The following is a 24167-nucleotide window of genomic DNA, read 5'->3' on the forward strand; positions in this document are numbered from 1 at the left end:
TAACACCCAATTCATAAGGATCCTAGATGAAAATATTTGCATAATATCTGGGAATTGCGTGGTATGATGTGATGTTTTATCTATCTATCCATTCTGTATTTTAAGTTATGTAAATAATGTGGTCAGATTTAAAACTCAAGTAGCAAAGTACACTATGTGTACACAGTACATGTACCTGCAACACATCAATGTATAACACAATAAAGAGGAATTTAACTACTAACGCGAGCCATTTAATGGTTTAAAAAAGACTGTTTTACATAGAAATACCCCACCCAAATGAGAGAACCTGACCTGAAAAGTAAACAGTAAATGCCCTGACTACGTTCAGCAGTACTTCCTATTTGCAATAGGAAATAACGTTTATTATCTCAGCAGCAGTCATTAACTGGGTGTGCAACCTGACATGTACTAAGTGTCCTTTTTCCGAACAGGTTGGCGAGGGAAAAAAATCTCCCCCAAATTTTGGAGTACTCCTCTGCTGTAGTAGAATCTGCTAGAGTGGGATGGCGGTGTGCTGCAGAGGGGGTCGGCTGTCATCGTCGGGTGGCAGTGCTGACAAGCGTAACCTCGAGTTTTGTACCACTCGTTGGAGGTCTGATTGACGAGAGCCAAGAAAAAATGGAACAGCGCATAACCAGCTAGCAGGAAGAAGACAAAGACGAGGAAGCCCAGCATGAAGACGATGCGGGGGAAGGTCAGGAACAGATGCTTTAAAAGAGGAGAAACATGATGCATTTGATAATATATACTTTTATCGCGTGCAATGCAATACAAAAGCGTGACTCTTTACTCTCACCTGGACAACAAACAGAGGCCCGGCAGGCTGCGTCTGGCCGTACTCGTCGATGTAACTGGCCCCCAGAAGTCCTGTACGCAACACGGCATGAAGCAACATGTCCGCCGTGAGCAGGGCAATGTCGCCCGCCATGGCGCAAAGACTGAACAGGTAGAGCAGGAAGTAACGCGTGTTCTGGGAACCGATGCAGTTGTTCACCCAGATGCAGTGATGGTCGAAACGCTGAACACACCTGTCGCACACCCCTGGAACACAAAGTGTGTTTACAGTAAGCCGCTAGTACCATATGTGTGTTGTGAAAAATGGGAAACATTCCCAGCTGTACGGATGCTAGCTCTGCTCTGTAGGCGCTGTGTGCTGTCAAGGAATGACATCTAGTGGCATCACCTGTTATTGCTTTTTGAAAAGAAAAAATGGAGGTGCCATAAGGGGTGCCGTGTATATCTGACTGCTGTCTCTATGCCACTTTTGTCTTGTTGCAATGCAGGAGTCACTAAATATGGCCGATATGTGCAAACAATCATAAATGATAAGGTCCTTTTGTAAAGGTAAAGAAAGTCAAATACGTACAGAGATAAAGCAGTGAGGGAGAGAATAGCTGCAACAAGGAGACAAAGGACTTACTACAGTGCTTAGAGCGCGCAGGTTTGATAATCTGGCAGGTCGGACAAGAGATGCCCGGGTGAAACAGCCTCTTGTCATATGGATATATGTGCAATTGGCTGGGCACATTTTTCTTAGTCAGAGTGCCTGTCAGAATAAAAGACAGCACTTAAAAACAAATACAACACCCGACATACATGATCAATTCCAGCTAACAATGACTAACCTGGATCTTTCTTGATGCAAAGGTAGAAGAAGAAAGTCTTTACAGCGAGCAGGATGTAAGGCACAGACAGGCTGGTCAGAGTGGTGTCCAGCTCTCTGCAGAAACCAAAAATCTCATAGGTGAACTCTCCATATACAGCAGCCTCCAGCAGGATGTGCAGATAGATGAACATGTTGTTCCTGTAATGATAAGACAAGGATAATTTAGAAAGATACAGAACAGGCATAATCGAAGAACATTAAACCTCCACTTTATCCAGGCTGGCAAGGGACCACTATCTCGTAGTCACCACTAGATGGCGGTGTCGATGTGTTTTGTGTTGTGAAGTGTGTTCTATTTGAATGATGCCTCAAAGAGTGCTTATTCCTCCAGCCAATACTGTATTACCTCTGTAAATGCATATTTATAGTATTAGACATTAAATAAATACTACAGAAAATATACCTTTGATGAAACAATCTATGGAGAGACCATTGAGAAAACCGCTGGAGCCACTTTGGGGTAACTGGTGCAATCACCTGTGAAGGAAAAGAATGCATCACAAAGGAAATGTTTATTGATAATATACGAATTATTTAATTATGGAACTATCACCATAGGCTCCACATTTCTTACCTTTGCTATGCAGTTAAAGAGGACATTAAAGGGATTTTCCTGATGGCCGGAGTATCTGCAGACTAGGATCATGCACATCAGCACCACCGCAACGTAGATGGCAAACAGAGTGAGGAAATTCATGTCTCAGAGCAAGACTTCCAGAAAAAAAACAAATATGGCGTAGAAAAATTGCTGTCTTTGATCCAACATGGAGCGCAGATAAATAATAAAAAACTAAATACAGTCCGTCACATGGAAATAAAGTTGAGGCTCGAAAGCACGCGTGGTATCCCTACTTTGTGTACTTACATACCTCATATGTTAGTTTATCCTGTAAAACCACACACAGCTATTTAAAAGTTGGTCTCAAGTTAACGTATATGTTATGGTCTTGTGTCCAGCGACGTGTTTATCCGTTTCACTTTTACTCTACGCTACGACTTCCTGTAAACAATGCTACTTCCTTAGCATCTGCGTGGCTAACTCCGAAAGGCTAACAGCAAACTACTGAGGTTTGCAGTTTCTTATTTATGAATTGAAATACTAAAAGCTTGTCTGTTTGAAAACATTAAGTTGGCAGTAGTTACATGTGTTGTTGAATTACGTCTTCAAATAAAACAATAACGTTTGCTTTTATTGGTAACTTGGGAACGAATTATACTCTTCTTCGTCTGCGCTGGTGAAGGTAAAGCCCAGCATCTGCTGATTATTTATTGCCACCTACTGGTAACTGCTGGTAACACCTTTGGGTGCACTTTAATATTACAAACAGTATAAATAAGCACGTTTTTAAAAAAAACTATAAGTATTATTTAAAGAAAAACCATGACATAATGTATGCAGAACTAATTATGTATCATTTATTTATTATATAATTATTTATTATTATTATTATTTGTATTATGTAATTAATGTTTTATTCATCACACTCACTCTCTACAATACAATGGTCAGTAATTTTTTTTTTTACCATTACACATTATTTATTTTTTGCTTTATACCTTTTTAGAAAATGATAATCTGCTGAATGTTAAACACAGGAAGTGAAAAGCTACCAGCTTTGCTTGGAAAGGGCAAGATTATGTAATTAAGACCTGTTTCTTCCTACTCCTTTTCAGACATGCTGAACTGTGCATGCAAATAAACAAATAAACACAAACACCCGTTGTGTGTGCCTCTTCTATGCACGGAACCTTGTTTGAAACCAATAACGATGAGAAGGCCTGTTTTTATGTCTCTGTGACTGACATCCACTGCCAAACACAGCAAGGCATTATGAGACACCTGCTGGATCTGGTTGCTGACTGGGCCGCGGTGCTCATGTTACAGGTGGCGTTGATGAAAACAAGAGCGCTAACCAGAAGCTATGGATGCTGTTTAAAATAAAAGGTATGGGATGCATGCTTTTACTGCTACTATACATAAAGTATATTGTTGAAAGGTGCGTAGGCTGCTTACTAATAAATTCACCGGTGCTAATGAGACATTTTCAAAATATCTAACCATACAAACCTGGATTATTGGGGCATATCCTGTCATGGTCGCATATTCAAACCAGTATCTGTGTGTGTGCTGATAATGCATATATGAGTGTACTGCATTCACCAATCATGTTGGTTAAAAGGCCAAGAAAAATGCCTTTTGACGCAGCGCCTCCACTTTAGTGAGTTGGGTACATATACAGATCTAGAAGTGGAGGTCGGGCGTCTGTTTAAATCCCTAATCCACCTAATCTTCAGATTGTAGTCTTCCGTGGTCCCTGCTGCTTCTCAATGGACCAAGCATTTAAAGTGTGAACCCGCCTACGGTGCACACGGACTAACAGAATCCCAGGCTGACGTTCCAATTAGCGCTCATCATCAGGCTTCCTTGCTTCAGCGCCGCCGAGTGATTCTGGGCCAGGAGCAGTCCCTCGGAGAGCCACCTAGCCAAGAGGAGAAGAGGCAGAAAAAGACACATGGGTGTATTTATAGAAAAATGAGGCCTCACAATACTCCTTTTGGAGAGTGAATTATTAAGGAACTGAGGTGCGCGGGTGCACGCGTCCCAGTTTTCTGATTAACACTGTGCAAGCAGCCGGGCCCTGGGATGAATCAGGGATGAGACGGCGGACCGAGTCCTTGACAAACTCGCAGCGAGACTGGGCTTGCTTTTCATGCCATCACTCATTTGGACCTGCTGCGATTTTGGGTCACAGGGTTATCTGGGTGGATATTTTTATTATTATTATTTTTTTGACCCGAGAAATCTCCTAGAAGGCTTCCTACAATTTGACACAGAAGATGAAGAAGTTCCTGCAAAACAAAAAAGGCAGATACTCATTTTGCCAAACCAAACGGGGCTCTCGGTGTCCACCGAAAGATTTCTGTAAGTCTCTTATTTGCTTTGGAGAATATGCAGCATGGAAATAGCATTTTAATGGTTTCTATTTCATCCTCAAGCTTATATTTCACCCGTAAGTCTCTTCATGTGTGCCTAGTCCTTGGATTCGCTCTGAGGGAAACATTTGCAACGGGAACTTGTCTCTCAGGGTAATTAAGGTCACCATCTCTGTGATGCCTCAGTTCAACTGGCTGCTATGCAGTTTATGAATCAGGTCAGGGACCACGGGTGCGTGTCGTGGTTTCGGGTAGCGAGCTCTGCAGTTGTGCTCTCTAGTACAAGTAGTACTAGATAGTACTAAGCAGCAAAGGGTCGTCCTTCTTATGGATTATTTGATGGGAGGCTTTTGAATGCATCATTGACTTTGGCTACATGACTTATTTTGCATCTTTTTCCACTGCATTGATAACAGATTACGAGAGATCTGTAGTCATTCCTTTAACAGCCCCCCCCCCCCCCCCCTCCCTCCAGTCTTCAGCATGCCCACGTCCAACCATGGCTGGCCTGAGGAGTTTGGCTTCCAGCTTGGCGGGAATGGACCAAGCTACATCCTGTCTGTGGAGGAAGGAAGCAGTGCCCACCTAGCTGGGCTGCAGGCTGGAGACCAGGTGCTGGAAATTGAGGGCCACAATGTATCAACACTGGGTCCGCAAGCCGTGATTGCCATCGCCCAGACTCAGAAGAACATCCCCCCCAGCATTGGAGTCGTGTCCCGCATACAGCAGGTCAGTACTTCATTTTTTTGGTTTTTACTTAGGTGTTTTATTCTGTTTTGCTGGTTTACAGATGGACATCATTCCGGGTCCAGATGGTCGATTCGGGTTCACTATCGTGGGAGACTGCCCCTTGCTGGTGGAGGACTGCTCGCCGTGCTCCCCGGCAGGTCGTGCGGGTTTGCGGGCAGGCGACTGCGTCATGGAGGTCAACGGTATCCCCGTCAGGCAGCACGAGACGGCTGCGGCGCTCATCAAGTCATCCCAGGGGAGGACGCTGCGTTTGGGCGTGCTGTGCCTCGGCACCAGGAAGAAACACAGCATCAGCCTGGAGGACAGTCAGCTGGGAGGGGAAGGTGCAAAACTGGACCGCAAATACAAGGCTCTGGAATTCAACAGGAAGGTAGGGGAATGATCACTGGGATGCCACCTCTCTTGGACCCACACCAATGTTCTACCACCGTCAGGTTGAGCAGATTTTGAGCAACGAGCCCGAAGTGAAGGAGAGACTCTTCAGCGTGTTGAAGCAATACGCAGCTGAGAAGAAAGTGGACTGGTTGGCCTCCGCGTTGCCCGAAATCCTCATCAGCGATGACCATCGACAGCTCATCTCCAGCATCAGGTGAGAGGTTTCTACTCATCATGGTTCAACTAAAGTATACCGTGTGTTGCTTATTAGTCCAAAAATATTAAACTACAAGTTATATGGAGCATTTTGGCCACTAGGTGTCAGTAACGACACAAAACATTAGCTTAACTGCATGTTGTCAGCCATGATAAAGTGATCTCCTCCTATTTTGTGTGGAAGTGGTAAGCTTTTGGCTTCCTTATTTTGTGTTTATTTAACACTCCGATTGAAACACTTTAACTTAAGTTAAAGTTACAAGTTAGAGGCTAACTAGTTAGCTTGCTAGCATGCTTTGATTAAAGCCGTGGCCATCTCTTGTGTCCCTGCAGTGATCATGTAGCCTGCGCATTAGCAATGTGGTGTAAACAAAGAATAATACGAGTGTAAAGTTGACTATAGGGGTGTTATTTCATGGCTACAGGGCTCTAATCATGGTAAAAAGTAGCTGCTAAATACAGAAAATGCTTACTTAAATTAATAATTCCCCCCGTCCTTCTAATATGCATTGTGCACCCTGTGCTGGTGAGGTGTTCAAGTGCACTGCGTATTTCTGAGTATTCAACTTCATGTTTTGTTGTCTGTATAAATTATAATTATTCTCTATAAAATATGGGTTTGTATTGTTTTTATGGAAAAAATTGATTCAGTTTTCATACAATTTGGTTTTCATTTTGGAATGGCTTCATGATGAAAAGTGTTGTTCCACTTTATAGTATGAGGTATTAGACTAGTTGTCTTTGTCACCTATAATTTAAAGCTTACATATCTAATAATACAGTATACCTACCTACCGTTACCCCCCTAATACGATATCTATGGCGACATATTAAGCCATATTCTGCTTGATTTGTGTCCAAAAATGGTTGAGCTGGTCATGAAACCGACAAAATGACTACAGCTTGACCAGCTGTTATGCAGCTACAAAATCAGGCACGGCTGACTGACTTGGAATCCTTCGTCTGGAGGCGCCCCAGCCCCAAAATGTGCAAAGTTTCTCGATGGAAATAATGTTTCTGCTCTCTAGCAACAGATGCTGGTTTCTTGCCAAGCTTTTGCAAGGTTGTGTACTCTTTGACTTCTCATTGGCCCCTCATGGATGTGACAGACAGTATGTTCATCCAGTTACTGCAATCTGTATTTTTTTGGGTTTTTAGATTTGTTAAGCAGTCCATCTGGCGTTTGAGCTTATTCCTAAAATTGGAACAACTCGAGATCAAGAACCTCAAAAGAAGAATAAATAGCATTTTTCCTCTACATCCCCAGGCAGTTTGTCCACAGATTACACAAGTAAAGCCAATAAAAGCTGCCAATTATTCCCTTACTACTACTACTCCCACTATTCACAGACTGTAAGAAGGCTTTCCAGAATGATGAGAAGTGGCGGTTTTATTTTTGTATCCACTATGTAGTGTGTTTCTACCTTAAATGCGCCCATGAATAATTCAACCACATGTCCAACGAGAAACCTTGATTAGCGATAATGAGGCGTATTTGCGCAAGCACCATGGAATTATTAATGCCATCCCTCTGCTTTGCTTCACCCAGGTGGTATTTGTCTTGTGTGCTGTTGTGTTTTCCTCTTGTTCTCCCGCCTCCCTCGCTATCGCTGTCTCTGTGGTCCATCTCCGGCTGACACTTATATCGTTTATCGCCTTCAGAGGCACTGGGATTTTGCAGGAGGTGTGTCTCACACTGTGTTGCCTACCTGGTGGTTTTAGTGTGTAAGCATGGCTGAGAAGTAAAATGATGAATTGCCTGGGGTGAGTATATTTATTTGTCGGAATGTATTATGTCTTTATCTTCGATACAGTTGGGATTGTTGTCAAAGGCATTTGTGCATGTTATTTATGCATTTATCCGCACACATGGTGAATGCTGCCTGTGTAAAGCTGCATGCTGTATATTTGATGTCAGATCCCATTGTTTTGTTATAAGGTTCTAATCACTGAAACCAACAGGAACTCTAAAATACAAAGATGTATCTGTACTGGCTCGTGTGGGGCAGTAGTCTTGGTAGTGGTGTGTGTGTCAGCTATGAAGGAACAAAATGGGCATATTTTATTTATTAACTGCCAAACTGAAAAGTCTAAATCCCCCCTTCAGGAGATAGCTCGCAGCTCTAGTGTGCGCTGTGCCTTCTCAATAGCGCCGTTAATGATAGTGTTTAGTCAGCGGCTGCAGACACAGCTCAATATGCAACAATGCAATGCAGCTCAGGGCTTGTTTGAAATTAGTGGCTACGATTTAACACCCTCATTTGGCTCCACAAAACTCTGGATGAGGGATTTTCACACACAATTTACAGAGCGCATTAAATATTAGGTGACGTATTGGTGAGACATAGAATAACTGGCGACTCCAAATTGTCCATAGGTAAAAATGTGAGTGTGAATGGTTGTTTGTCTATATGTGCCCTGTGATTGGCTGGCCACCAGTCCCGGGTGTACCCCGCCTCTCGCCCGAAGACAGCTGGGATAGGCTCCTAGTGAGGACAAGCGACATAGAAAAAGGATGGATGGATTTAAAAATCAACTGTATTAACCATTCACTTTCAGTACCTTGGACAGTGTTACTCCTCAATGTCAAAAACATGAATGTGCTTTGGAAAGATGTACAACCGCCAAATTAGAGGCTTCACTTGCCAGCATTTGAGCCACATCTGTACACTTGAATTGAAACGAGGGCTCTTCTTTGTAGTTTTGTGCTTGTCATTCTTCCCTTTGGAGGACTGCATCCCATCCTCCCTGCTTGCTTCCTCCTCTGCAAGCCTCTATCGGATAATTATAGATTCTCTGTTCCTTATAAACGAGGTCAAATCAAGACACTCATTTAGTTTCCAAGAGTTGAGGCTTAGCAGGAAACTTTTTTTTTTGTGATGAGGTGGCTGTTTCAGTAGTGTCACTCACTTTACTTCTGGATGTACTTGTAAAAATAAAATGCTGATGACCGCACGCTTGCCCAATTAGACGAATGCATACTGTATTAGTTTAGATGACACTAAGCAGAGACACGCAGAGCGTAAACAGCAAATAGCTGCGTGGGTGTTGACACCTACATGACTGCACAACATTTATTTCAATCCCATGGCTCTGTTTATTGTCGCCACTCGTCTCAGCACACACACACACACACACACACACACAATTTGCAGAGACGGTAAGAACAAGCTAAGAATACGTGACCTACATCTTTACCTTATCACATTTACCTCAGATATTCACCATCACCACCAACCCTTTTTAATGACTAGACGACACAACAACAGACACACTCGTCCCTCATTCATCGCCGTTAATTGGTTCCACACCCGACTGTTAAACAGTAAGTGTATTTAAGTTGGATTCAATATTAGTAAATGGAATATATTCCTAGTTATCCATCCATTTTCTATACCGCTTATCCTCACAAGGGTGACGGACATGCTGGAGCCTATCCCAGCGGTCTTCGGTCACACCCTGGACTGGTGGCCAGCCAATCACAGGGCACATATAGACAAACAATTATTCACATATATACTATTATACACTAATTTCTGTGTTTGTCCAGTTCAATGCTGCCTCTGCTTTGTTTGTGTGTGGTGATTCACAACCTATCCCTCCGACATCAACAAGATGATTCAGCATTGAGATGCTGTTGGTGTGAACAGACAACAACCGTCACCGTTTCTATTGTCTCGTGTGATTCACTTTGGAAGAACAGCCAGTTCTATTCCATTACCTGATAGAAACAAAAGGGAAAATAGTGGGCGCTGAATTGTTTCATTAAAATGGTAAAACCAACGAGGCCTTGGGTCAACAAGACGATGACGACTTCCTGCGTCGCGCTCACACCGTGGTGACGTATGGACGGAAGTGTGGGAGATGCTGTAGATGGAGAGAGAGAGGGAAAAAAGAGGGAGGTACAGTAGCATAGGAGGAATCCCATCCTCATCACTCCCACATCTTTTTCTTTTGCTGTAGTCAAGCTCTGCTTCCTCACTGCTGCAGTATTTTTCACCTTGACTTCTTCAACTCGCTTTATCTGAGTTCTTACAAAGGAGGAGATTATCAACCTGTCTGTCAAATGCCTTTTACCTGGAAGCTCGTTGATTTGTATTGGATGTGAAGAAGCACTATTGTTCATACATGGATCAAGTTGGATCTGTGATATAGAGCTCTCGTGGACTAATATTACCTTCCTGTTCTATTCACATGCTGCCATGTTGGCCAGAATCTTCATTCCCAAAAAACACCGGCAGCGCTTTGATGAGTCCGTCTCCCAGAACGTGATCAACAGGCTGTGCCGCAGCAAGAGCATCAGCGAGCCGCAAGGCAGACTCCGTCGTAGCCGGAGCGAGGATCACTCGGACCGCCACCACGGGAGCAAACGGGCGAGCTCGGTGCCCCGAGATGGAGGCGAACCCGGGGAAAGGGGTGAGGCGGAGAGAGAGAGGGGTCACAGAAAATCTGTCTCTGGGATACCCACGCATCCCCCCATTGGACCCAATCAACGGTGAGAATGCAACTTCCTTAATTCTGATTTGAAAATACATAAATTGGATCCAAAACATTCACTGTAACCAACAGACAAACACTTTAAGCTATGGGATGTAAAGGCCCACTTTCAACACGACTATATTTTACTCATGGTATACACTGGGGATGTTATTATTTGACACCACCGAGATGAGAACAGTAACCTCGCTGTTGAAAACCAACAAGTAAACAACACAATTCCTCACAATATTTAGCCCACAACATTATGCAAGTATTACATTCCATTGCTTCCTTTTAACACTATTTCTACTCATGTAATATATGTTATTATACAGTATTATAATCATATACAATTCTATTGAACATATATCCATTTTCTATGCCACTTATCTTCACTGGTGTCACACGGATATGCTGGAGCCTATCCCAGCTGATTTTGGACAAGAGTTGGGGTACACCCTGGACTGGTGGCCAGTCAATCAATCACATATTGTATATTCACTAGCGCGAATATGAAGGATCTACAGAACATAGCTTGTACTAATGAAACAATATTCATACTAAAAGCAGCCTTATGACATCTCCCATTTCTACACTCCAAAGTATTGTAGGGTGCATTTATATTGAATAAAACACATTTGATTGTAGCATCTATTATATATTTCAAGTGTTCATAATGTATTCTCGTAATGTATTCATTGGGTACATGTGATGGGGATGTTTGTGCCACCCGTGTGGGAGATAACATCTTGGGTCCATGAATAGGGTGTCTTCTCCTCTCAAGAGTATTGTGTAATTGCCTCCCCTGCTCCTTTGTATGTACTGTATACGTACATCATATTACGGAACAGTGGAGTGAAGCTGTATTGATGTGAGACTATGGTCTGTCAAGGCAGTCATTCATCCAGCTTTCTACATCACATTGTACTTTTCTAAACCCATTGTCTGCTCTTCCATTGTGTTACGTAATATTTTGGGGCGTACGGTGGCTGGCTGTCCAGCTGTACGAGGCAGTGCATTGGCTGTTCACGTTTACGGTGCACACCCGTCGCACACCGCCCACCCATCTGTAATGACTTATGTAACAGCTGGCAAACTGCAAAGAAATATGTTGTGTATTCTTTTTTAGGCCTCTCACCCCTGTTTACATATCAAGGAAGCTTGCCTGAAGTCGTTTCCATGGCAACCTGCCTGTGGATATACGATAAATGTATTTATCCCCTTGGGTTTTCCTACACTGGGGTGAACGGTGAAACTGAGCGTGTATTTGTTAAAAGAATTAGACTGTCACATGACCAGATGATGAATCTTCAGCGTTATATCTTCCTCAGGCTCATACGTGTCTACAGAGGAAAGAAAACCTTCGGCTTCACGCTGCGAGGTCACGCTCCAGTCTGCATCGACTCCGTCATTCCAGGTGTGTTTCTATCTTAAATGCATTTCCACTTCGAGTGGCGTGTGTGTACGGCTTGTCCAGGGAGGCGGAGGGAGTGTGCCGTGTTGCCAGTTTGTCGGAGCTTGAGGGGGGGGGTGTTGTTGTTGTTGTTTGAAGATAAATGTAGCAGTAAGTGCATTTGGACTATGATAAGATATCATTGCCCATCATTGGGTACTCTGAACTGCCACAACTGAACAAACAAGTCAGGAGCCTTTCCCCAACCCAAAGGCGTAAGGAAGTGACCCTCTCAACAACTCCCAGAATCTCTCTTCTCTCGTACCGTAGCTTATATTACACTTAGCTCCCATTTTATCGGCATTGAGTGACACTGTTTCGCTGTAAACGGCTGCTTCTATTTCTTTACTACCTCCATTAAGCCTCATGAAAAGCAGTAGAAAACTGTGGCTACAATTTCTGTCTGGACACGTGAGAGTACGTGCGCATCACGATGACAGCACGAGCTCCCACCCACCACCATCTCCCACCATCATGTGCTGAGGAGCGCGTTGACTCAGTGGACCTTATGGAGGTTGGTATGGAGATGGTGGGGGTGGCTGGCGTGACTCGTTGTGATCACAGATTCCTCCGCCGAGGGCCAGAAGATGGTCCTGATGACATCTACTAAAGGTGTGACAAAGTGTACTGGCAGCTGAGGAGGCGAGGGCTAAATCACAGGAGTTTCCACTCATTGTTTAGCTGTGACAGCGGTGTTGGCTTATGTAACAAGGTGCCACACGGACATCAGCTTGTTTTGTTGCTGGTCTTTGTACTATACACACAATCTCATGTACTCAGCATCTTTCTTTGATTTGCACGTCTGCTCTATGCATCTTATAGAGCCTGTTCACTGGAAAATGTAGTCTTATTCTGCTTTAATGGTCTGCTCCAATGGTCTTTCTGCTGTTCTTTATGGGAGGTGGTACCGTTAAAGGGAAACTTTCTTAATAGAAATCCACAGCACAATCATGCATGTAATAAAGACCAGCCAGTGCAGCTTGCCAGCTCAGGTAGCAGTGCCAACTCCAAAACAGCTTGAGTAAAATGGCAGCCGTTTATTATCTTATATGGTTTATCAACTCCTATATAGTTGGGTTCAGCAGCTATCCGCACAACACCGAGCACACTTCTTGGGAGGGTGACCAACCACAGTGGAGTGGGCGTGCCTGGAGGCGGGCCGTGGGTGGAATAAATTAACGGACCGTTTTCATGGGAAGCACAAAATCCCAAGAAATACATCTGGAATAGTTGCAGATTCTGGAAGATCCAGAAAGCTTTCTGTGCTGGTTATCACATGTAGCTAAGAGTCCACAACTCAATACAAAGGGCCAAAAAAGTTTGCATATTAGGTCCCCTTTAAACCCCCCCGTGTCTGATTTGCTGCTATTATTTCTCCCTCTCAGATAGTCCTGCTGAAGAATGTGGACTCAAACCAGGCGACCGCATCCTCTTCCTCAATGGACTGGACATGAGGTTGACTTTTTGTTTCTCATGGATGTTACTAGCAGCTTTATATTGATAAATTCCATGTATTGTCATGTATTGCCATTTATTGCCGTATTCTCGTTCAAGTCCCACTGTGCTGGAAAATCCATCACTTATATTTGCTACTGTCATAGTCTTCTCATTATTATCTCACTGCTGCTGCATTGAGACAGAATATGCTGTCAGACAGCTATAAATCAAAGCCTCGCAATACAGTATTGTGACTGCGGAAAACTTATGAGCATATCTATTTCCTATATTTTGAGCTAGAGGAGAGGAACTCGGTGTTCTAAGATCTCACACATGAAAATGGCTGTTTATATAAGCATAACTTTTTTAGTGGGAGGCGGCTGTAGTTCTTGTGTGGACTTCACAACTTCTCCACCTTATAGATGGCAGAGAGCATACTGTACGTGGGCGTTAGAATGAAGAATTTTATTGGGCACCTGCACTATGTGATGAGGTCCAATACAAAAGATGTGTAAGAAATTCAGCATTTCTGATGATATTTTGTGATGGTAGTTTAACAATACTTTGAATTGAGCTGCACATGTCCACGTCATAAAATGGCATATTGTGGTGGGCACAAGCTTATCCCTCCCCCGGTAAATTCAGGATGTCATTACTCAATATAACAATATGACTCACGGTGTCAGCTGACAAAGAACACTAAAGTCATCACACAGCAAGTTAACACTAAAGAGGTGTACCTAACACCACTGTGTTTTGATTAAATGTTATTAAAAACAAAATTAAAATGCTTTCTCTCTCCTCCCTGAGTAGGAACTGTTCCCATGAGAAAGTGGTCTCCATGCTGCAAGGTAGTGGTGCGATGCCAACTCTGGTTGTGGAGGACGGTCCATCCGATTACTCCTCGGATCCGACAGACCCAGAGGAAACTCCCAGTGTTTCTCCCAACACACTACCACGCTCTAGGTGAGTGCCTAAAAAATGCAGGAAGAGCTTTTCCAGCACATAAAATACTGAAACTTCTAAAACTTTGTGGGAATGTGTTCCTCAGATCTCCAGTCCTCAGCTCCCTTCAGTGGGTAGCAGAGATCCTTCCACCGAGCATCAAAGTCCACGGGCGGACGTTCAGCCAGCAGCTGGAACACTTACTAACCATCCAGGAGAGGTACACAGTCTGCAAGGCCCTGGAGACCTTCTTCCAACACAGGTGTGTATAACAGAGGCACCAAGACCTAATATTCTCCAAAAATACTAACTTCATTTAATGTTAAGCAGCAAGATGGGCGTTCTAAAAATGATATTATCCATCTGGCATACGTTAACAAGCTCAGAAAGGAGAGTCGCTGTTGCCTGGGAAACGTCACAGGATATGAGGCTGAGGATGTGTCAGGCAGGAGAAGTGGACCAAAGGATGAGGCAAAGAGGCAGCTCATTTACATGCCTGCCATCAGATATTAGAAATATTTGTTATAGAAGAGCTTGGGAATCCATGAAGATACACATTTTTTTCCGATGTTAATAGAATTAATTTAATGTGTTACATGTGAATTGCTGCCAAAGTTAATTGAAAGTTTCGGAAGGCAGTAGCTTAATTAACAAACAAAAATTAGTCAAGTTGAATTTTCTATAAATAATTGTACAATTTGGGACGGACAGTAGAAATCCAGTTTAAATGTCAGAAGAAAGTTATGCACCAACTAATAAACAAAAAACATGCAATGCTATTAAAATGTGATTGATAAAACATATCAGGTTTCTTTTTTGAGACCAAACAAGAAGAAAAGAGGAGATTGAGTTCAACTGAAAATTGCACAGCTAAAAAACCCTCAAGGGCATAAAGAGACTGTCATCCTCCCACTATTTGATCAAAGTGTTTACGCCTTCCTCATCCTCTGCGACACAATACGCATACTGTGCATCTTGAATCAATAGCACGGTTACATAAAAAAGATGTATTTGTTTGTGTCTTTTGCAGGAATGTGGACACTCTTATCGTGGATGTGTTCCCGGTGTTGGACACACCAGCCAAGCAGCTGATCTGGCAGTTCATTTACCAGCTGCTGACCTACGATGAGCAGGAACGCTGCCAGAACAAACTGTCCCGTTTCCTGGGTTTCAAAAGCAGCGGTGAGCACCAGCGTGCGGCCTTTGTTTGCATTTGGAAACATACATCATCATGTGTATTTTGGCACTATAACGTGTGCTATAGTACTTTGCGTAAACTACAGGAAGCTGATGTGTTTGTAAATCGTATGTCTTGCAGCAGTCTTAGAGCCTGATGGACCGGAGCAGCACCGGCGGAGCAGCTCCATGCGAGTATCTGGGACGTCATACCGTGGCGGCTGCATGCGCGAAAGGAGTTCTGATGACTGCATCATCGGCACTCACCTCGGAATGGGTATGCCTTGCTCCCCAAGGGACAACATTGGGGGCAATGACAGTATCCCTTATTACATAGCATATAATATTGCAATGAAGTGAATTATTTTAGTCCATATCATCTTCACAGCAGGGGTCATTACTGTCTGCACTGCTTTTAAGCAACCTCCATGCCATACTGCGCTGCTTCATTCTCTCCCCTCATAGCTGGGGGAGGATGCAAGGAGGGGCTATCCTCATGCTTTATTGTGCTTCAGGAATTCATGTGGATGAATGTGCAAGCCAGGAGGAGAGGCAGTCAGGAGACGGAACCTCCTTCCCCGAGTCTCCTGATCTAAGTCATGTAGGTATAATGCCCAGCATTGGCATTCAGAGCGCTTGCTGCATTTGTGGTCTTATGACTCATTTGAAGGTCTGCCCCCTAAATACTAACATTTATCTGACAGACCTTCAAAGTGCCGCTGTCTTTTTGTGCTAATCGTGCCTCCATTCATAGATGTCAGGTGTGTACACCGAGCTGGAGAACGTGTATGCAGGGAAGAGTGTGTCTCCGCTGCATGGGGGCTCCCCGGCAGAGCCCGAGGGGCCCGGACAGACTGAGGCCTATGGCCGCTCTCTCTCCCCCCTCACACTCCCCCCTCTCACAGGTACTCCACAGACACACGCAAACAACACTTGCTCTCAGACACATGCTCTCCGAACGTGAACCTCAAGGGCTTTGTGCTGTGCCTGTATGGCCATAACCAATACGCCATTGTTACATCATCAATAAAAACAACACACTTGTGACCATCATGAGTCATTTCAACAACAGTACATACACTTACGCGAAAAATTAGGTTAACCCATTGTGTAACCCATCTATTCCTGATCCGCTGTATACAAAAGTGTGGTAATTTGTCAAAACGTGCACCCCTAACGTGTTGCTTGTGCTATTATTTTTCTGACAATAAAACCACGGTTTTACCCCAATATTCATATTGACTTCTCACACAGCACAATGCGGTCTACCAAACAGCCACTGTTACTATAGGGTGCCGAATCCCCACCCAATTTGGCACACACCTTTCAGGGACTGACAAGCATGTGTATGGAAATGTTGAGCAACATTGGCTAAAAAAACATAGCCATCATCTATCAAAACGCCGTTGCATTGGCACAGGTTGGGCAACTAATCATTAGACATGGTCTAATGATTATACAACTTTGAGGGTAAGTGTATTTTCACATGTGTATCTTCCAAATCTTTTTGAGTGCACCTATGGGACCACCACAATTTAGAGTCTGTAAGTTCTATAACTGTATTATAAAGTGCAGTGATCATGATGTGCACGCTCCATTGCTTCAGCTTCACTGTCCCTATTTGCAGGTAACCGTAAATCAGGCCTGTCCCTCACCTGGAAGGAACCCCTCCCCACCCAGGTGTACGGGATCCACCATCAAAGCAGCGTGGACTCCAACCCTTACGTCAGCCTGGAGAGCCCCCCTGCCTCCCCCCATCACAGCCCCAGCACGTTGAACCGCAGAAGGAAGCTGTTCACCTTCTCCCGTCCACCTCGCAGCCGGGACACGGACAAGTTCCTGGACGCCCTCAGCGAGCAGCTGGGTCACCGGGTCACTATCGTGGATGACTATGTGGCGGGCGAGAACGACTATGAAGAGGTGAGGAGGAGCATTTGTACAAATGTACATTTGGTATCATTTGTTCTAATTCCTTCCATTGTAATGTTGCTTGTTGACATTGGAGGCTCCCTAATGTACGCTACAATGAACACTTGTGTTACATGAACAGATATATCAAGGTGCGTGTCGTGGTTTCAGAAGAAGTGTGCCTGTAAGTAAAATATGACTAAAGTATATTCAATAGTGTCTAATTACAGTATACAGTAGATCCCCTCTATTCTTGGGGGTTAAGTCCAAGACCCCCGACATATGGTGAAAAATAGTGAATAATGGTCTCGTCCATGTGAAGCCCTGAAAATGCCCTGAACTCTGTATTATGCCGCTCTCGGTTATTAAATGTTTGATGTAAAATGTAATGTAATGTAAAATTTTATATTCAGTTTCACACATTAGAAACCAATTACAGACATACAGTAGACAGTATTGCACAACATGACGTCTTGAGAAAGCATCTTCCTGCTGGAAAATGTTAAGTGAATGGACTCATAAGACAACTCCCACTGCTGGATGCATATAGCTGCTATTTAGGTTCCGGGGATCTACTGTCTACTGACCGGAAATCCACGGTTAAAACAGGGTTTTAGTGACATACAGTATGTCTAAGTTGCAGGTTTCAGTTGTTTTTTTCCTGTATTTTTCATTATTCTTCTTTTGCTTGGTAAGTTGATAGGTTGAGGGGGTACTGATTATGTATGAGTTGCATGTGTTTTAAGCCCAAATATGTTGATTTTCATACTATTTCATATTATATTTGTATTGATGGCGTTTGTGTCATATACATATGTATTGCATAGATATAGGCATAAGGTTGGTACAAATACATTTAACATAAAAGCCATACTCAAAATTTGCATCTTCGAAAAAGCTTATTTTTGATTGACAGTGTCAGAATCAGAAAGATTGTTAATCAAAGAACTAAATGAGTGTTTCCTCCCTCAGATGAGCTATCCAGAGGATCAGGACGTGGGCTTCATGCGTCGACAGCTCAGTAGTGGCAGCAGCGAGGACCACAGTAGCAGCGACGAGGTTTCTTCTCCCTGCTATTCTTCAGGTTCCGAGCATATACCGCCTCCTCCCACCGAAAGCCCCCCACCTCCGCCGCCCTTCCAGGCCTTGATACCGCCTCCAGTTCAGTTCACGGACCCCAGGCCACCAGTCCGCTTCTCACCAGAGCACATTCCCCGCAGCCGGATGCCCTTCCAGCCCCACCACCCGATCATCCCTCCTCCTCCGCCTCCTTTGAGGAGCCTCCTGTCCAATCGCTCTCCTGTCCACAAGGTGCTGTCCACCAGGGAAGAGGCAAAAGACCAGCGCTTCCAAACGCCGGGTGCTCGCCTTGCGCGCGGTCACACCACCTTCACAGCCACCACCATCTTGCGCTCGTCCCGCCCTAGCTACCTTCCACGGCAGTTAAGCCAGCCCCAGCCCATCCTCCGGCCGTCCCCTCAGCCATCCCCACAGATGCTGCGGCCAAGCCAGCTCGTCCTGCACAGGCATCATCAGCTCCACCACCAGCACAGCTACCAAGGCACGTTGCCGCCTTCCCTCGAAGATCACAACCCAACCAGATGTGAGAAACAAGGCAGTCCTACGTCGACAATGCGCTCCAGGGCTTCTACCACTCACTCTGCACTGCCTAGCAACACTAAATCCCTCTGTCAGGAGGAAGAATCACACCAGGTAGCGCCAGCAATGTTGTAATTATGATGTATTTATCACTTTCACACAGTTGTTGTATTACAGCATAACAAACAACTTCATTTGATTTATCCCAGGCACCCCCGCCTCCTCCTACACCTATGCCCCCACCCTGCGACCCGCCTCCCTTGCCTCCGCCGGGTAACGCCTCCGACGCCAACCACATGAGCGTGAAGAGGCTGCGCTGGGAGCAGGTGGAGAACTCCGAGGGCACCATTTGGGGTCAGGTGGGCATCCTGGAGGCCAACACTCACACATGCAGTTTATTTTCTAGCGAGTGTAGAGACGTTCTATTTGTCCAACCCACCTACGTGAATTGTGTTGGTGAGTCACCGAAGCTCAAGAACCACCGTGTTTATGTAGATCTTATCAGCTCGTACCCCCCCCAAGTTCAAACAGTTTGATCGTGCTGAACAACACTATGTGGACTAAGTGTCCTTTTCTTACTCAGCTCGGAGAGGATTCCGACTATGACAAGCTCACTGATATGGTGAAGTATCTGGATCTTGATCTGCATTTCGGTACTCAACGTAGATCCAGTAAGTTGTTGTGTTTTTTTTTCTTGTTGTTCATCATGTGTCGTGACACTTTTACCACCTCATACTGTTTGTACAAATTTGTTGGTATGTGTACTTAGACTTCAAGGTGTGTCTACTGTAAACTTTCTCCAGCAAGGGCCACATTGAGATTTTGTAAATCAACACATGTAGATACGCTAGAAGTTATATATTTGAAGAAAAAACTGCATCTCAGTGCATTATTGGGTCTTTGCTTTCTTTCCCCATTCATGATTTGTCACCTACAATACAAAGCTAAGATGTCCATGTTTTGTTTTGTTCAGATGGCTTAGCGTATCAACACAGAGTATCGGCAGCACTCATGCAGCCCCACACCATGATACTCCCACCACCTCGCTTTGTACTCTTTACCTGGTTGCTACCACGCACGTGTATCTTGGTCTCCTCAGACCACAGAACATGGTTCCAGTTTCATTTTTTGCTGGAAAAAGTTTGGGCACCCTGCCCTCCTCCCGTCATACATTTAACATTTAAATTTGAGTGACTTTATTTGTTTAATGACATGCCTTGTTTTGCTTGTACTTTTACAGTCATGGACATTCACCTTCTCTCCAAATCCATTCTCCATCAGGCACCATATCCCCCCACCCAGTATCCACCAATAGCACAGTTCTGTCACAAGGAAGACAAATCTTATTTATCGATAGTGGCCTTAAGAGACTCACATGACAGAACTGTGTTATTATACCCATCATCCTGAAATATGTGTGTCTAATATCAATTACTGGTGCCTGAAGAACCCATCCTCACACTGTTGTTAAAATTACCAGTGTCTCCTCTAGAGCCAACCTTGCTGTCCGAGAACTTTAAAAAGAAAGACGTCGTGGAGATTCTGTCTCACAAAAAAGCCTACAATGCATGTGAGTACCGAGGAAACATCTACACAACCCAGTGAGATGTATTCATGAAAAATATGTTTATTGTGGCTTGTAGTGGTGCACTGCATCACTCTGAGAGCCGTTTCTAATATTTTGGTCCTTCATTTAGCTGCAGATAGAGAGACAGATGTACAGGATGTTGCTATGGAGACAGCAGGAGGCTCAGTTGTTTCTGCACTTGTGGCTTTTTTTTTTTTTTTTTTTTTTACAGATGCGTAGTATTTCATAAGTATAAGTGCTGGTGGCGCTATGGTAGATTATACTGTATTGGTATTTGAATTGTCTTTATTGCTACTGTGCTTATGAAGTGAGTCTGTTGGATTGTTGCCATGGTGACAGCGGGAATCTTGCCTCGAGGCTCGGCTCAGTTGCCCGGGGCTTCCACCATTAACAGGCTTGAATTCTTACATTTCCGCCCCCTGCTCCCCCTCCCCTCCCTCAGCCATCCTTATCGCCCATCTGAAGCTCTCCCCTGCCGAGCTGCGCCAGGTCCTGATGGACATGAGCACGGACAGACTGGAGCCGGCCCACATCAAGCAACTGCTGCTCTACGCCCCCGACGAGGATGAGGTCAAAAAGTACGAGCAGTTTGAGCAAGATCCAGCCAAACTGAGCGAGCCCGACCAGTTCAGTTTTCAGGTGATAAGATAGACATTGCTGAAGGAGCAAACAGGAGCACACAGGAACTTCAGTGTATTATAAAATGGAGGCATACTTACAAGTGTCGCTGTGGTGCAGATGCTCATGGTGCCTGAGTACAAGACCCGTCTACGGAGCCTCCACTTTAAGACCACCCTGCAGGAGAGAACAGAGGAAATGAAGGTGGCTTTTGATTACATCTACAAGGCCTCAGTAGAGCTGAAAACCAGCAAGAAACTGGCTAAAATCCTTGAGGTAAAAGCACTCTGGAGTTTTACAGACTACTGTAAGTTATATCCAAGTTTACTTTCTACAGTATTTGAGAGGCGCTGTACTTTGACATTTGCTGCTGTTTCTGACACAGTTTGTTCTGGCGATGGGCAACTACCTAAACAACGGTCAACCCAAGAGCCACAGGACCACCAGTTTTAAGATCAACTTCCTCACTGAGGTAGCAGCCAGACTCAGGTGTGTTTCCCCCTCTCTGGATTGATTAATTAAGTCTAATCATTTCATCGTGTCTGCCAGCTCAGCACAACCAAAACGGTGGACGGGAAATCCACTTTTCTCCACATTCTGGCTAAGTCTCTGTGCCAACATTTCCCAGAGCTGCTCAACTTTTCCAGAGACCTCACCACAGTTCCTTTGGCAGCCAAGGGTACAAGATGGGAAAGGATCAGCTCAGTCACATTATAGGCATCATGGTGTGAATACATACTTGTGTTTCCGATGCATGCAGTGAACCAGAGGGTGGTGACCACAGAGCTGAGTGACCTTCACGGCACCATCCAGGACATTAGAGCAGCATGCCTGAAGATCCCCCTCACATCTGAGGACCACTTTGCTTCGGTCATGAGCGTAGGTTGACTACAATATAAAAGGATACTTTATTATTTACAGTTTATTTTGGATCACCTTTCTTGCTAAAATAGTGAAATAGTAAAAGTGAAAACTGCAATTTATTCAATAAAAATATTAAATAACAAAACATACTACTGTAATAATACTTTTGTTGTCTTACAGAGCTTTCTGGAGAACAGCCACCCTGCCATCCAGTCTCTGGAGTCCCTACAGAGCCGAGCAATGGAGGAGTTCTCCAAAGTGGCCTCCTTCTTTGGAGAAGACAGCAAGTCCACCAGCACCGAATCCTTTTTTGGCATTTTTGCAGAGTTCATTAACAAATTTGAGGTGAGCTGATGAATCAGAACTGTTGACTGTAGGCGACTTCCTGATGACAAGACGGTAGTTGCTCATTCTGTCAAGTACCATGCGTGGTCTGAAGAAAAAAGAAAAGAAAGTTAAAAGATGTATATAAATAATATGCCTTTTCACCTATATCACAAAGTTGCGATGCTGTTTTTCTTTCTTGATAAATGAATGAATGAATATACATTATAAAAATTCTTAGCATATCTGCATGTGTTGATTTGCAAAATATCAAAGCAGCCCTTGCATTCTTTCATTTTTCAACATCTGCTAATTTTAGCACCTAATATGGTATTTCAGAAAATGTCTTCTATCATTTGAACGTTACTTTGTTGTTGCAGAGAGCTCTCGGTGAGACCCAGACTCCAGAAAACCCAAGAAGCCCGAGGCTGTCCTCCCCCCTGGCCTGGTAGACTCAAGTTCAGGTCTGAGCTCCACAACCAAAGTGCCAAAAGCATACATATAGTAGATGGTGGCAAGTCTCCATGAAAGGGCACTTCATCGCCAGCAAAAAGGGGAACTATACCACCTTTGTAGGTTACGTTCGCCCCCTGGTGGAACAAAGCTATTATTTCAGGTGCTTGGTGGTACTGGTAGACATCAGATAATCTGTTAAAGTACGATAATATACTTTAAACCTAGGTATCTATCTATGAGATATTTATTAAAAGTTTATATTTTACGTCATATGATGGTTGACAACGATTCGTGGCTCAACATTTTGAAAAAGGAAACTGTTAGGAGTGTAGCTTAGCTTAGTTTAGCTTAATGACATGTAGTCCGCCAATCTGAAACAATAAAAGTGTCCCTTAAACAGTTTTATTTATTTTTTTAACCTTCCATATGAGAAAATTACGAAAGCATTTGATTTTTGTAGTTAGTGCTTACAGCTTCACCTGAACAAGGTCAACTGTTTCGCCTCAAGCTAGTTTCAGTTAACCAATATATATTAGCATGATATATTATATTTATATATTTATTTTCATTCCTTTATGGCGTGGGAGAAAAATGTCATCCACTTCATTCGTGCCATTTTGGGCACACGTCAGATGACTCACTATGGTATTACAAAAGAACAGTCAAGCCAGACGGATCAATTCCCTTTTTATGAATACAAGGGAACAGTCCTGCTCATATTAGTGTAGTGGGTGTTTACGGAAAGAAAGTGTGAATAACGAAAATATCCATTGTAAATACCTTTTCTCGTCTATTCTGGTTGCCACGGTGACCTCGCGACTCCTCCACAGTGTGCCAGTAGCTGTGGTGTTCCGTATGTTGTACTACTCTGTAAATGCACATTTTTGGGCTATGCACTTGTAAATTCCCCTCTGTATACTGTGTTTCTTATCCTTGTTGCACAGCTTTCAAAGTCGTAAAACGCAGAAACAGAAGTGCTGCTAAGTGTCGTAAACGTGTTTCTGTTCTTAATCAGTTGCATGTTGGTGCAAGTTACATTTTAAATCATGTGCAGCTGGTAGCAACCACCGTCTTTTCCTTCTTTTAAACTGTTTTGTATGTTTGTTTTAATTATTTTATGTTATGTGATTCATGTTTAACCTATAAAAACGATGCTCTACTGATGAGTCGTTTTTTTCGAACCACCCTCACGTAGAATTTCAATGTTTATTCATATGTCGATCGATTACTTTGGTCTATAGCGGCCGCCATATTGGTCCAGGCAACACAACCACGACAACATTTAAATATATTTGAATTAACAAACATTTTAACTACACAATACAACCTTTTTGACAGGTTTAAAAACAATCGTAGAATACTAACAAAACAACCAG

At 43.8% G+C, this 24167-nt stretch overlaps 2 protein-coding genes across 4 annotated transcripts; one reads left to right on the forward strand and one right to left on the reverse strand.

Moving 5' to 3' along the window:
* Nucleotides 1-215: 215 nt before the first annotated feature.
* Nucleotides 216-22869, reverse strand: zdhhc4 (zinc finger DHHC-type palmitoyltransferase 4). Its single transcript, XM_058061161.1, has 10 exons — nt 22703-22869; nt 22190-22444; nt 21887-22035; nt 21249-21324; nt 2244-4149; nt 2073-2146; nt 1629-1807; nt 1424-1549; nt 800-1044; nt 216-711 (listed from the first exon to the last, which is right to left on the reverse strand). The coding sequence occupies exons 5-10, from the start codon at nt 2364-2366 to the stop codon at nt 412-414; spliced, it is 1047 nt and encodes a 348-aa protein (XP_057917144.1). The 5' UTR covers nt 2367-4149; nt 21249-21324; nt 21887-22035; nt 22190-22444; nt 22703-22869; the 3' UTR covers nt 216-411.
* grid2ipb (glutamate receptor, ionotropic, delta 2 (Grid2) interacting protein, b) lies at nt 4493-23950 on the forward strand. Of its 3 annotated transcripts, none has more exons than XM_058061146.1 (26): nt 4493-4592; nt 5079-5332; nt 5394-5723; nt 5788-5942; nt 10158-10439; nt 11755-11840; nt 13262-13331; nt 14127-14279; nt 14365-14520; nt 15289-15440; nt 15577-15711; nt 15950-16035; nt 16189-16339; nt 17062-17354; nt 17485-17526; nt 18315-19055; nt 19151-19300; nt 19525-19612; nt 20422-20511; nt 20972-21168; nt 21268-21423; nt 21533-21619; nt 21697-21826; nt 21908-22026; nt 22192-22356; nt 22716-23950. In XM_058061146.1, the coding sequence occupies exons 1-26, from the start codon at nt 4508-4510 to the stop codon at nt 22785-22787; spliced, it is 4425 nt and encodes a 1474-aa protein (XP_057917129.1). In that variant the 5' UTR covers nt 4493-4507; the 3' UTR covers nt 22788-23950. The 3 variants fall into 3 exon arrangements, with proteins under 3 accessions (XP_057917129.1, XP_057917131.1, XP_057917132.1); XM_058061148.1 differs by having other exon boundaries at nt 20434-20511; XM_058061149.1 differs by lacking the exons at nt 4493-4592; nt 5079-5332; nt 5394-5723; nt 5788-5942 and adding an exon at nt 7577-7708.
* Nucleotides 23951-24167: the final 217 nt, after the last annotated feature.

This window comes from Doryrhamphus excisus, chromosome 22 (assembly GCF_030265055.1).
Source record: "Doryrhamphus excisus isolate RoL2022-K1 chromosome 22, RoL_Dexc_1.0, whole genome shotgun sequence".
In the NCBI taxonomy this organism is placed as follows: domain Eukaryota; kingdom Metazoa; phylum Chordata; class Actinopteri; order Syngnathiformes; family Syngnathidae; genus Doryrhamphus; species Doryrhamphus excisus.

Coding starts and splice junctions, on each gene's coding strand:
- zdhhc4 (XM_058061161.1), bottom strand. CDS start 2,366: ATGAATTTCCTCACTCTGTTTGCCATCTACGTTGCGGTGGTGCTGATG. Junction 1,550..1,628: donor TTGCATCAAGAAAGATCCAG/GTTAGTCATTGT, acceptor TTATTCTGACAG/GCACTCTGACTAAGAAAAAT. Junction 1,045..1,423: donor TGCGCGCTCTAAGCACTGTA/GTAAGTCCTTTG, acceptor TTTGTGTTCCAG/GGGTGTGCGACAGGTGTGTT.
- grid2ipb (XM_058061146.1), top strand. CDS start 4,508: ATGAAGAAGTTCCTGCAAAACAAAAAAGGCAGATACTCATTTTGCCAA. Junction 4,593..5,078: donor GTGTCCACCGAAAGATTTCT/GTAAGTCTCTTA, acceptor CCCTCCCTCCAG/TCTTCAGCATGCCCACGTCC. Junction 20,512..20,971: donor CAAAAAAGCCTACAATGCAT/GTGAGTACCGAG, acceptor CCCCTCCCTCAG/CCATCCTTATCGCCCATCTG.